This window comes from Nycticebus coucang, chromosome 24, assembly GCF_027406575.1.
Source record: "Nycticebus coucang isolate mNycCou1 chromosome 24, mNycCou1.pri, whole genome shotgun sequence".
NCBI classification, from domain to species: domain Eukaryota; kingdom Metazoa; phylum Chordata; class Mammalia; order Primates; family Lorisidae; genus Nycticebus; species Nycticebus coucang.
Genome location: NC_069803.1, coordinates 28326337 through 28340353, shown reverse-complemented (window position 1 = coordinate 28340353; position 14017 = coordinate 28326337). Strand labels below are relative to the sequence as shown.

General features: G+C 40.9%; 1 protein-coding gene across 2 annotated transcripts in view; it reads right to left on the bottom strand.

Moving 5' to 3' along the window:
* Window positions 1-11459, bottom strand: part of MSRA (methionine sulfoxide reductase A) — a 340470-nt gene extending 329011 nt beyond the window's left edge. Inside the window, exon 1 of one of the 2 annotated variants that reach the window (XM_053578476.1) lies at window positions 11005-11459. In XM_053578476.1, the coding sequence (XP_053434451.1) occupies window positions 11005-11140 (136 nt within the window). In that variant the 5' untranslated portion in view covers window positions 11141-11459. The remainder of the gene's footprint in view (window positions 1-11004) is intronic. The other variant, XM_053578475.1, reaches the window with a different exon arrangement.
* Window positions 11460-14017: the final 2558 nt, after the last annotated feature.

Here is a 14017-nt window from a genome sequence, read left to right as displayed (position 1 = left end):
CCTCGGGCTGTTGCCCTGGGTAGAGTACCGTGGTGTCACAGCTCATAGCAACCTCAAACTCCTGGGCTTGGCACCGCCCACACCTCCATAAGAGCTGCGCCCGCGAGGCCTCCGCATACCGTGACCAGGAACTGCGGGAGCCGCGCAACCCTGCACCCTCCCTCCTGTACCTCCCTGCCTCCACACCGGCCCGCTCAACTGGCCAGGGACACTGGTAGCCAATGCCCTCCGGAGACCTCCCTACCTCTGTGCAGAGCCCTTCTCCTTGCCAGAGAGTGCTGGAGCCTTGGGCTCTCTGTGCCAAAGTCACTGTGTGCCAGGCACTCCAAGAACCATGCGCACCACCTCCCGCCCTGTTGCTGGATCCGGGTGTGTCACACTCCGGAGCTGCTTCCACAACCAGAACTCCCTGGCTGGGGCAGCCCCAGAGGAACTACACAGGGTCACTCCCTACAAAGATCCAGCAACAATAAAGTGATCCCGCTGGGGTCTAATCTTGGAGCGACACCTCCCCAACTCTGAGGACGCAACGGTGAAAAACAATCATGAGGTGAAATCAACAGAAAAACTCTGGCAATATGAATAATCAGAGTAGATCAACTCCCCCAAGGATCAGTGGGGCAGACACAGCACAAGATCCCATCCACAAACAAATAGTTGAGATGTCAGAAATCGAATTCAGAATCTGGATAGCAAATAAGATCGAATTAGAATTCCAAGTAGTAACCCAAAAGATATCTCAAGAATTCAACGGATTCAAAGACCAAATGACCAAAGACTTTGACACATTGAGACAAAAAGTTGCAGCCCTCAAAGATCTGAGAAACACAGTACAATCCCTCAGTAACAGAATGGAGCAAGCAGAAGAAAGGATTTCTGACATTGAAGACAAAGCTTTCAAACGCTCCCAAACTCTCAAAGAGGAAGAGAAATGGAGGGCAAAAACAGATCACTCTCTCAGAGAGCTCTGGGATAATTCGAAGAAAACCAATATTCGTCTTATAGGGATCCCCAAAAGCGACTAAGTGGCTTCACAAGGCACAAAGTCTCTTCTCCATGAGATTATGAAGGAGAACTTTCCAGACATGCCAAGAGATTCTGAAATTCAGATAGCAGACAGTTTCAGAACTCCAGCAGGATTCAACCCAAATAAGACATCCCCCAGACACATCATAATCAATTTCACTAAAGTTAATATGAAGGAAAAAATTCTGAAAGCTGCCAGACGAAAGAAAACCATTACCTACAAGGGGAAGAATATTAGAATAACTGCAGATCTCTCTGCTACAACCTTTCAAGCTAAAAGAGGATGGTCATCGACTTTTAATCTCCTAAAACAAAATAACTTTCAACCCAGGAAAGTTATTTCCTGTACCCAGCTAAACTGAGTTTCATTTATGACAGAGAAATTAAATACTTCAATGACATTCACATGTTGAAGAAATATGCCATAACTAAACCAGCTCTCCAGGATATTCTCAGACCTATCCTCCATAAAGACCAGCGTAATCCTCCACCACAAAAGTAAACCCACCCAGCACATTTTGATCAAATTCCAACTTCCACAGTCGCAAAAGGATTAAAAATGTCCACTGGACTCTCAAAAGGCTTATCAATATTCTCAATTAATGTGAACGGTTTAAATTGTCCTCTAAAGAGGCACAGGTTGGCTTACTGGATACAAAAACTCAAGCCAGATATCTGCTGCATACAAGAATTGCATCTTACATTAAAAGACAAATATAGACTTAAGGTGAAGGGATGGTCATCTATACTCCAGGCAAATGGAAAGCAGAAAAAAGCAGGTGTTGCAATCCTATTCACAGATGCAATAGGCTTTAAACCAACCAAAATAAGGATGGATAAGAATGGACACTTCATATTTGTTAAGTGTAATACTCAATATGATGAGATTTCAATTATTAATATTTAGGCACCCAACCAGAACGCACCTCAAATTATAAGAGAAATTCTACAGACATGAGCAACTTGATTTCCTCAAATTCCATAGTAGTTGGAGATTTTAACACCCCTTTAGCAGTGCTGGATAGATGCTCTAAAAAGAAGCTAAGCAAAGAAATTTTAGATTTAAACTCAACCATTCAACATCTGGACTTAACAGACATCTACAGAACATTTCATCCCAACAAAACTGAATACACATTCTTCTCATCAGCCCACATAACATACTCCAAAATCGACCACATCCTAGGCCACAAATCTAACCTCAGCAAATTTAAAAAAATAGAAATTATTCCTTGCATCTTCTCAGACCATCATGGAATAAAAGTTGAACTCAATAACAACAGGAACCTGCATACCCATACAAAAACATGGAAGCTAAACAACCTTATGCTGAACGATAGATGGGTTATAGACGAGATTAAGAAGGAAATCACCAAATTTTTGGAACAAAACAACAATCAAGACATGAATTACCAGAACCTCTGGGATACTGCAAAGGCAGTCCTAAGAGGTAAATTTATAGCACTGCAAGCCTTCCTCAAGAAAACAGAGAGGAAGTCAATAACTTAATGGGACATCTCAAGCAACTGGAGAAGAAAGAACACTCCAACCCCAAATGCAGCAGAAGAAAAGAAATAACCAAAATCAGAGCAGAACTAAATGAAATTGAAAACAAAAGAGTTATACAACAGATCAATAAATCCAAAAGTTGGTTTTTTGAAAAGATCAATAAAATAGATAAACCTTTGGCCAACCTAACCAGGAAAAAAAGAGTAAAATCTCTAATTTCATCAATCAGAAATAGTAACGATGAAATAACAACAGACCCCTCAGAAATTCAAAACATCCTTAACGAATACTGCAAGAAACTCTACTCTCAGAAATATGAAAATCTGAAAGAAATCGGCCAATACCTGGAAGTATGCCACCTACCAAGACTTAGCCAGAATGAAGTGGAAATGTTGAACAGGCCTATATCAAGTTCTGAAACAGCATCAACTATACAAAATCTCCCTAAAAAGAAAAGCCCAGGACCAGATGGCTTTACGTCAGAATTCTACCAAACCTTTAAAGAAGAACTAGTACCTACATTACTACACCTCTTCCAAAATATAGAAAAAGAAGGAATATTACCCAACACATTCTACGAAGCAAACACCACCTTGATCCCCAAACCAGGGAAAGACCCAACAAGAAAAGAAAAGTATAGACCAATATCACTAATGAATACTGATGCTAAAATACTCAATAAGATCCTAACAAACAAAATCCAGCAACACATCAAAAAAATTATACACCATGACCAAGTGAGATTTATCCCAGGGTCTCAAGGCTGGTTCAATATACGTAAATCTATAAATGTAATTCAGCACATAAACAAACTAAAAAATAAGGACCATATGATTCTTTCAATTGATGCAGAAAAAGCTTTTGATAATATCCAGCATCCCTTCATGAACAGAACACTTAATAAAATTGGTATAGAAGGGACATTTCTTAAACTAATAGAGGCCATCTACAGCAAACCCACAGCCAATATCATATTGAATGGAGTTAAACTGAAATCCTTTCCACTTAGATCAGGAACCAGGCAAGGTTGCCCATTGTCTCCATTGCTCTTTAACATTGTAATGGAAGTTTTAGCCACTGCAATTAGGGAAGAAAAGGCGATCAAGGGTATCCACATATGGTCGGAAGAGATCAAACTTTCACTCTTCACAGATGATATGATCATATATCTGGAAAACACTAGGGATTCTACTACAAAACTTCTAGAAGTGATCAAGGAATACAGCAATGTCTCAGGGTACAAAATCAACACCCATAAATCTGTAGCCTTTATATATACCAACAATAACCAAGCCGAAAAAACAGTCAAAGACTCTATTCCTTTCACAGCAGGGCCAAAGAAGATGAAATATTTGGGAGTATACCTAACAAAGGACATGAAAGATCTCTACAAAGAGAACTGTGAAACTTTAAGAAAAGAAATAGCTGAAGATGTTAACAAATGGAAAAACATACCATGCTCATGGCTGGGAAGAATCAACATGGTCAAAATGTCTATACTACCCAAAGCAATATATAATTTTTTTATTTATTTTTATTTTTTATTTTCATATATATATACATATATATATACACATACATATATATATATATTTTTTTTTTTTTTTCCCTCCAGGGCTGGGTTTGAACCCGCCACCTCTGGCATATGGGACCAGAGCCCTACCCCTTTGAGCCACTGGTGCCGCCCAGCAATATATAATTTTAATGCAATTCCTATTAAAACTCCATTGTCATAGTTTAAAGATCTTGAAAAAATAATACTTTGTTTTAAATGGAATCAGAAAAAACCTCAAGTAGCCAAAACATTACTCAGCAATAAAAACAAAGCAGGAGGAATCACGCTACCAGACCTGAGACTATACTATAACTCAATAGTGACCAAAACAGCATGGTATTGGCACAAAAACAGAGAAGTAGATGTCTGGAACAGAATAGAGAACCAAGAGATGAATCCAGCTACTTACCGTTATTTGATCTTTGACAAGCCAATTAAAAACATTCAGTGGGGAAAAGATTCCCTATTTAACAAATGGTGCTGGATGAACTGGCTGGCGATCTGTAGAAGATTGAAACTGGACCCACACCTTTCACCATTAACTAAGATAGACTCTCACTGGATAAAGGATTTAAACTTAAGACATGAAACTATAAAAATACTTGAAGAAAGTGCAGGGAGAACTCTTGAAGGAATCGGCCTGGGTGAATATTTTATGAGGAGGACTCCTCAGACAATTGAAGCAGCATCAAAAATACACTACTGGGACCTGATCAAACTAAAAAGCTTCTGCACAGCCAAGAACATAGTAAGTAAAGCAAGCAGACAGCCCTCAGAATGGGAGAAAATATTTGCAGGTTATACCTCTGATAAGGATCTAATAACCAGAATCCACAGAGAACTCAAACGTATTAGCATGAAAAGAACACGTGACCCCATCTCAGGGTGGGCAAGGGACTTGAAGAGAAACTTCTCTAAAGAAGACAGATGCACGATCTACAAACACATGAAAAAAAGCTCATCATCCTTAATCATCCGAGAAATGCAAATCAAAACTACTTTGAGATATCACCTAAACCCAGTAAGAGTAGCCCACATAACAAAATCCCAAAACCAGAGATGTTGGCATGGATGTGGAGGAAAGGGCACACTTCTACACTGCTGGTGGGAATGCACACTAATACGTTCCTTCTGGAAGGATTTTTGGAGAATACTTAGAGACCTAAAAATAGACCTGCCATTTGATCCTATAATTCCTTTACTAGGTTTATACCCAGAAGACCAAAAATCACAATATTACAAAGGCATCTGTACCAGAATGTTTATTGCAGCCCAATTCACAATTGCTAAGTCATGGAAGAAGCCCAAGTGCCCATCGACCCACGAATGGACTAGTAAATTGTGGTACATGTATACCATGGAATATTATGCAGCCTTAAAGAAAGATGGAGACTTTACCTCTTTCATGTTTACATGGATGGAGCTGGAACATATTCTTCTTAGCAAAGTATCTCAGGAATGGAAGGAAAAGTATCCAATGTACTCAGCCCTACTATGAAGCTAAATTATAGCTTTCACATGAAGGCTATAACCCAACTATAGCACAAGACTATGAGGAAAGGGCCAAGGAAGGGGAAGGGAGGGGGGAGGTTAGGGGGGAGGGAGGGTAATGGGTGGGGCCACACCTACTGTGCATCTTAGAATGGGTACAGGCGAAACTTACTAAAGGCAGAATACAAATGTCTACATACAATTAACTCAGAAAATGCCATGAAGGCTACGTTGAACAGTTTGATGAGAATATTTCAGATTGTATATGAAACCAGCACATTGTACCCCTCGATTGCACTAATGTACACAGCTATGATTTAACAATAAAAGAAAAAAAAAAGGATTGCCCTTTTCCTTGAGAACTTCCCTACATGGTATATAATCAAAGTTCTGGATTTTTGCCAGTTTGAAAAATGAAAAATGGTATTTGCCTTCTCCTCATAAGTGAAGTTGAGCTTACAAGCCAATGCAGTCCCTTTTTGATAAATTGCTCATAATCTTTGCCTATTTTTCCTATGGATGTTGAGTGTTTTGATTTCTAGAATTTCTATTAATATAATTTCTTATATATTAAGGAGATTAGTCCTTCACCTATGATATGAGTTGCAAATATTTATCCTAGTTGGTCTTTTGACTTCGCTTATGGTGAGTTTTGCCACACTAAATACCTCCGTTTCCGCATCCACAAATGGAAATGATAAGAGTTAACCACCTCATCAGGGTATTGTGAGGATTATATATGTTAGCAAAACACTACAGAACCTGGCATATACTACACTCAGTTAAGTGTAAAATAGTATTATCATATATCTGGAATTTATTCCCTCAAATATTGGAATTTATCCTGGCTTAAGGTGTGAAGTACAGATCCACATTTTTCTCCCACATGGCTCCCCCCCATTGTCCCAACACAATTTATTGAATATTTCTTCTTTTTCCCCACTGATATTTCACCTTTATCATATCTACATTCCCATATGTATTTATGACCTTTTTTCTTTTGAGACAGAGTTTCACTTTGTTGCCCTTGGTAGAGTACCATGGTGTCATAGTTCACAGCAACCTCTAACTCTTGGGCTCAAGCAATTCTCTTGCCTCAGCCTCCTGAGTAGCAGGGACTACAGGCACCCGCCACAATCCCTAGCTATTTTTTCAGAGACAGGTCTCTCTCTGGCTCAGGCTAGTCTCAAACCCATGAGATCAGGCAATCCACCCATCTTGGCCTCCCAAGTGCTAGGATTATAGGCGTGAGCCACCTTGCCCAGCCTATTTATGAACTTCTAAAGCTTTTCCTCTTTTCTATATTTCTTATTGCCCTATCTCATCTGACCACATTGGCTAGTACCTCCCAATACAATGTGAAATAACGTAAAACAATAACCAAGCGCTCAAAGTAGGCCGATTCATTTTATGATCCAATTTAGGTAGCCTGGGAGAAATTAAATGTTAAAAAGTTTAAAGGTTTAATGTACACAGCTATGATTTAATTTAAAATATATATATATATCATGAAAAAAAGTTTAAAGGCTTGAATCGTACCTTCTTACAAAGTATAAAACAACTTCTAGGTTGCGATCAATAAAGAGGTGGAAGTTTCCTTAAGAAACCAAGAGGTAGGATTTCCTTCTAAAGGCAGGATAAAAACAAAGATGGTAACACTCAAAGTACCCGGTTAACAGTGCATACTTGGTATTAGCGCTAGGCTGAGCCCACATCCTCATCTCAATCTGAACACGAGTAGAATCTCTACTGTTCTTTTATTAAGTCTACGTAGTTTTAAGCCCTATAATTTTCTTTATCGTGCAACGTCTCTCAGGTTTGGTTTCAATGTGATAGTAGCTTCTTAAAAAGAATCTGGATTTTTATCTCAGTTTAAATAGCACTGGAATTATCTGCTCTTTAAATATTTGATAGATGTTCTCCGTAAAACCATCTGAACGTGCTTTATGGGGCGGTAACTCTCAGACAACTTTATTTCTTCTGTGAAAAACTAAGCTGTTTAAATTTTCTACCTCTTCTGAGGTCAGTTTGGATAAATTAAATTTTACTAAAAATTATCATTTTCACCCAAGCTTTAAAATTTGTTTTCAAAAAGTTGAGTAGTCTCCAACGATTCTTTAAATTTTATGTCTCTGTCCCCTTCTCAGTTATTTTTTGTATCTGTACTTTTTCCTTTTTTTCTTGAATTGACTAAACATCTATAAATTTTATTGCTGCAGTTCAGTTTTTTTTTTTTTAATAAAGAGCCACCTTTTCGGTTGCATGTAATACATCGTTCTACTACTTTTCTATTTATATTTAAAATTCTTAAAAGAAGATACCTTCAGATGGTGTTCTGCCTGTTTCTACCCCCCAAAAAAGTATTGCAACAAAAAAATACAGTGAACACTATCTAAGGATATAAAAGAGAGATGGAATTAGACTTGTCAAAGTTGTTTTATATCTCCAAACCCCAAGCTACCTGATCCCATTTAAACTTTGTAAAAATATTCAATCCAAAACACAGATTAGCAATGTTTCCAATATGCAAATAAAAGGGTTCCATATAAAGTAAAAGCTGGGCTTTTACAATTATTAATTCACTGCAAGTAAGATTTCAGATCTTACTATAATGAACTCACATATTAACAACATAGCAGGCCCTCTGAGGTTTTAATTATAAGCCTTCCACCTCCAGTCTATCTCTTAACAATTGTTTTGCAATGCAGTTCAACATATACGAATTCCCTTTTCCTAAGTCCCAGTTTTCAGAGTATTGCTTCATAGTCAGGCACTGATACAGAATGACACTACATCCAAGGCCAGATATGCTGCTGTGTGTCCTATCAGCCAGCCAGCACTACCCAGAAGCCACCCCGACAGCAACAGAGCAGGCTGTAAATGAGGCAGTCCACAGCACTGTCAGTTTTTAACCAATCACCAAAGTAGGCCTACTGGTGTTTTGATCAATTTTAGGTAGGCTGGGAGAAATTAAGCATTTTAAAAGTTTGAAAGTTTGACTCTTCCCTTCTTGCAAAATGAAAGTCTATTACTAGGCCACAGTTTATAAAAGTGTGAGATATCCCTTAAGAATACAAAATCAATAGGAGAAAAACTAAAGTGATAACCCTTATTACTCACAGTATTTGGTAATAATGCACACGTGATGCCAGGTCAAGCAAAAGGCACTATCTTCTAAAGTCAAAAGGTGACACTTTTGTCACAGAGCTTTCGAGAGTCAGTGTGGAAATATCATAACAACAAAGACAGAGGTAATATAGAGACCTGAAGAGCTATTAAACAGTAATATCAAGACCGTAAGTTTCAAGTTTACAGCCACCAAAACCCACAGAAGAGAAAACACGGCCCATTTCTGGGGCGAATCTGAACTTTCAGCAACCTGTCAAGACAGAAATACTCCCTGGAGTGGAGACTGGAACAGCCACAATCTAAAATTTAAATACTTTGGGTGGAAAAAGTTATAACAGATGAACAATAAGGACGTGTATTGCAGGCTTGGCCCTACACCAAAGCAAAAAAGCAGTTTACTGGCCCAAATACAGAGATGTGTCGGTGTATGAAAAACACAGCTCTATGACAAGACAGAAGAGCCTGGAAAGGAACCAGGTCCTGAGGTTTTGCAGTTAAAATAATCATGTGAATATGAAAAATAAATTGTTGGTTCATTTCTGAAATGTTAATCTTTTACCAAAAATATCATTTATATCCTGGGAAACTGGTTCGAAGACTTTTGCTTACGCTGAAGCCCAACTACATTTTAGTCAATCTCCATCTTGAACCAGTTTGGAAATATGATCAAGAGTTTTGGGATTCTTTGTTTTTTTGGTGTATGGAAGGGCATATAGAAGACATGGTAGTTTGTGCAAAGGAATTACACATAGTACAAGCCAAGGAAGTTCAGCATTTAGAAAGCACTGCTTCTAAATGTCCATTTACAGATACCAGACTGTGAAAGAGAATTTTTAAGATAAATGTATAGCTTTAGACAACCTGGTTATACTCCGGCTATCCATATTACACATTTTCAAAGCTGCAGCACCTGTGGCTCAGTGAGTAGGGTGCCAGCCCCATATACCAAGGGTGGTGGGTTTGAACCCGCTGGGGCCAAACTGCAATAACAACAAAAAATACATAAATAACTCTTAAAAAAAAATTAACCAAAGATAATCTGGACCTTTTTTCAAAACTCAATCTCCGAATTTGAGTCAAAAATAAACTTCTAAGGCTGGAGATGAGTTGGAGGTGGAATCATGGGGAACACTGGGGATAGAAACTGTTAACTAGGTAAGAAACAAGTCACATGGTTTTCAAATTACCTCTAGTCCAAAAAACCTCTACCTTCTCTACTCCCATACCAAGTATTCTATGACATGACAAACCCTCCGTTATACAATAGTTTAAGGGAAAAAAAATAGAATTCTTACGAAATTTTAAAATGATGGATTTCTTTGGCATTGAGCCATATGTGAAATATTAAACAACACTTAATCGTCCAAAAGCTCTAAAAAGGGGTTTAAAAACTATAACCCACATCAAAATCACCAGGAAAGACGGATTGCTGGGCTCCACCCCCAGTCTCCTACTCAGAGGTCTGGGGTGAGGGCATCCCCAGGTGCTGGTGCTAGGAGGTGGGGCAGATGAATGCTACGCTCAAACCTATGGTTCTTCTACTGGTGGACCCGTGCTGAGCGCGACAAAAATTGAGAGTAAACTTTTGAAAACTTGTTAACAGTCTAACATTAAGAGGCATCCAAGCACGTGACCATTTTTCTAGTATCCCACTTTTATTGTATTTTCCCAAAGTATCGGTCTAAGACTAAAACGTCTTGGGAGTTTGAGAGGCACTGCTCTTAAAGGGCTCCTCTACACGACTGGCCACGCAGACAGCGGCCCTGGCGAGGCGGGGACAGCGGGAGTCCAGAGGACAGCTGGAGGCCGCGGGTGATTCTCGCAGCCACAACACTGGCCTGAGGCGCAATTTCAAAACTGAGGTTTTCCGGGTTGGGTCTCATTCCGGAACTTCCTGAAACCACCCCCACGGCACGACCGCTGCAGGTGGCTGGAGCCCGAGCGGCTGTTGCTAGGCCGACAGGAGAGGGGGACACACGGCCGGCCAAGGACGGACAGCCAGACCCCGCCTTCCCAGCTCAAAACTCAGGCCACCGGGTGAGCTACACCCACCGGCGAGATTCCTTCAGCACGCTCAGTTTTGATACAGGAAGTGAGAAATTAAACAAAGAAAGACACCCGTCCCACGCCGGGGCCGCGGACACCCGCCAACCCAGCCCCCGGCGCCTGCGCACACCCCAGGCCTCCGACCCGCCCCGGGCCAGCCGGACGCTCCCTTCCCGGCAAGCGGGGACGCGCATGCGCACTGACGCCGCCCGCGCCCTCCGCGCGCCCCCCCTGCGCCCCGTCCTTACCCACTACCGAGATCGGCTCCTCCCGCCCCGGCAGGGCCTCCTCGGGGCTGACGATCCTTGAGGCCGACTCTCCCATCCTGGAGACGGGAAGGAAGCTGTGCAGGAGCTGGCGGGCCCTCCTGGTGGCCGAGAGCATGTGCGGGCGCCGGCCGAGGGGCGTCCGGGGTGGGGCGGGAAGGTGCGGCCGGGAGCGGAGCCGCCGCCTGCAGAGTCCGGGCCGGGCCGCCCGGATCCGAGGTTGCCCAAGGCTGGGGCCCGCGGGCTGTCGCCGAGGGCGTGTCCTGTCCCCGTGGGGCGCGCGGACCAACGTGGCTGCCCGGGGAGTTGAGGCTCTCCGCACCGGACAAAGTTCTCCCCGGCGGGAGCAAGCGCGCTAATTGCCGTGTCAGATACGTGAAGCGGCAGAGGCCAAAAACATGGTGCCGAGCCTGGGGTGCAGGGTTTGATCTTAAAGTTCGTCCCGCTTCGCCACCTCCTTAGCTGTGGTTCAGCACGCCCGGGAAAACACCAGAGGACCTGCTCTGAGCATAGCTAGGAAGTGGATGTCACTTTCCATTGGAGCCTTTATAATGACAAACATCAAAAGCATTCCTTCCTATTGATCCAAAGTGAAACTAAGCCCAGGTCTCAGCCTAGAATGGGGAAGATGTGTTCAATTTCACGTTATACGTATACATACACACAAACACATAAATACTGCATATTTTAAACCCATTTTGCAGGAGGGAAAATGAGGGAGCGAGGCACTAATCATCACCATTAATGTAGCGCAGGTGAGCTTAATGGTGCCATCCATCATTCTTGTTTCTCAAATTCTGAGATCACATATGTTCCTGAATTTTCCAACTAAATGTGAGGTGAGCCAGACGACTGACTTAGAAGTTATATATGTGAGATTTTGGTTTTACGAGAATGTTCCAAAATAGGTGGATAGCCTCAGATGAGGGAAGGAATAACCTGTATTCCTTATTTGGCAAAGTAGAAATTTAAACACTTTCTGCTTGTTTCCAAAACATTTGGCCAACTTCTGCTGGCCCTTGAAACCCCCAGAGTGGGAATCACAGAGGTGTGTACAGGATGGCATCGGACATTCCATCAGCTTGAGCCCCTTTCTCCCTCACCCACCCGTTACTACCTCTTGTTTTGCAGAGATCAGCCTTCAACAAGTAGCTTTTGCTCTTTCTCCTTCAGGCTCCATCTCTTTGTCCCATCTTAGCTTTACTAACCACACAATGTCCCCAGCCACCTCACTACAGGGAGACTAGATAGGGCAAAGGACATGACTTAAGGAATGAGAGGGAAGGCCGTGTGTGTACAGCCTTCCTCCCACCCTGGGATGAACCTAGGGATGGATGCTTACAAACGTCCACATAGATGGGGAGATTCTGAAGGCAGAGGAGAGCAGAAAGAGGTGCCTCCATTTCTAATCTCCATGATAACAGTACACTGTATGCATCACTGATTAAATTAGCCAAGTGAGTTACAGAATGCTTTCTGTAAACTTAGAAACTTCAGTCCCAAGTTATTTAATCAGTTAATTTTCGTTCATAAAACCATCTCTGTGCCAGAGCTAAAAAAAAAAAAAAAAAGGGAAGAAAAAAAATAAAAGTTTTTTTTCCTTCTGGATAAATGCCTAGTAATGGAATTGCAGGATCAAACGGGGGGTCTAGGTTGAGTTCTTTAAGGTTTCTCCATACTTCCTTCCAAAAAGGTTGTATTAGTTTGCAGTCCCACCAGCAGTGTAAAAGTGTTCCTTGCTCTCCACATCCGTACCAGCATCTGCAGTTTTGAGATTTTGTGATATGGGCCATTCTTGCTGGGGTTAGATGATATCTCAGGGTGGTTTTAATTGGGGATTAAAACCAGAGAAATTGGGCATTTCTCTGATAATTGGGGATGATGAGCATTTTTTCGTGTGTTTGCTAGCCATTAGTCTGTCTTTTTTTTTTTTTCTTTTCAGTTTCTGGCTGGGGCTGGGTTTGAACCTGCCACCTCCGGCATATGGGACCGGCACCCTACTCCTTTGAGCCAGAGATGATGCCCTCATCTGTCTTCTTTATGGAAGGTTCTGTTCATCTCTCTTCCCCATTATGTATGGGATTGTACTACACTGTTTATCGCAGCTCAATTTGCAATCGCTAAAATGTGGAACAGCCTAAATGCCCCTCAACCCAGGAATGGGTTAGCAAACTGTGGTATATGTATACCATGGAATACTATTCAGCCATTAAAAAATGGAGATTTTGCTACGTTTGTATTAACCTGGATGGAAGTGGAACACACTATTCTTAGTGAAGCATCACAGGAATGGAAAAGCATGAATCCTATGTATTCAACTTTGATATGAAGACAATTAAGAACAATTAAGGACACGGTGGGGCATGGGGGAAGGGAAGAGCAGACAGAGAGAGAAGGAGGGAAGGAGTGAGAGAAAGGAAAACAAAAAAAAGAAAATACTAGTTCTCACATAAATTGGATTTAATCTTGACCAAAGTATATTACTTGAACATTAATTTTTAATTCAACTTGTTAATATGTTGTTTAGGATATTGCATCCTCATTTATAAGTGAAATATGTTTGTAATTTCCCTTTATATTTTTTCCAATTTTAATATCAGGTGTATCCAGATGAAGTAGAATGATTTTGAAGTATTTCTTCTTTTTCTATTGTCTATAAGATTTGGCATGATCTGTTTTTTGAAATTATCTTTTATTTTTATTTATAAATATTAGTTGTCTATTTTTTGAGACTTTGGGAAAAAAATAAGAAGAAGTTAACTGAACCTCAGAGTCAAAGCATTCTATGGTAGACATACTCTTATCTGACAATGTGCATGTTAATTTTTTTGCATTATTATTGCTCAATATTTATTGCAGCAATCTGATTTCTTTTCGGAATGTATTTATCTTCATTCATTCTTTATGAGGTTTTTGTTTCTAGTCCTTATCTTAAACATTGTTATTGTTATTAAATGTTAAGGCTTTTTAATTTTGTGAAGGCAAATGTGGAAAC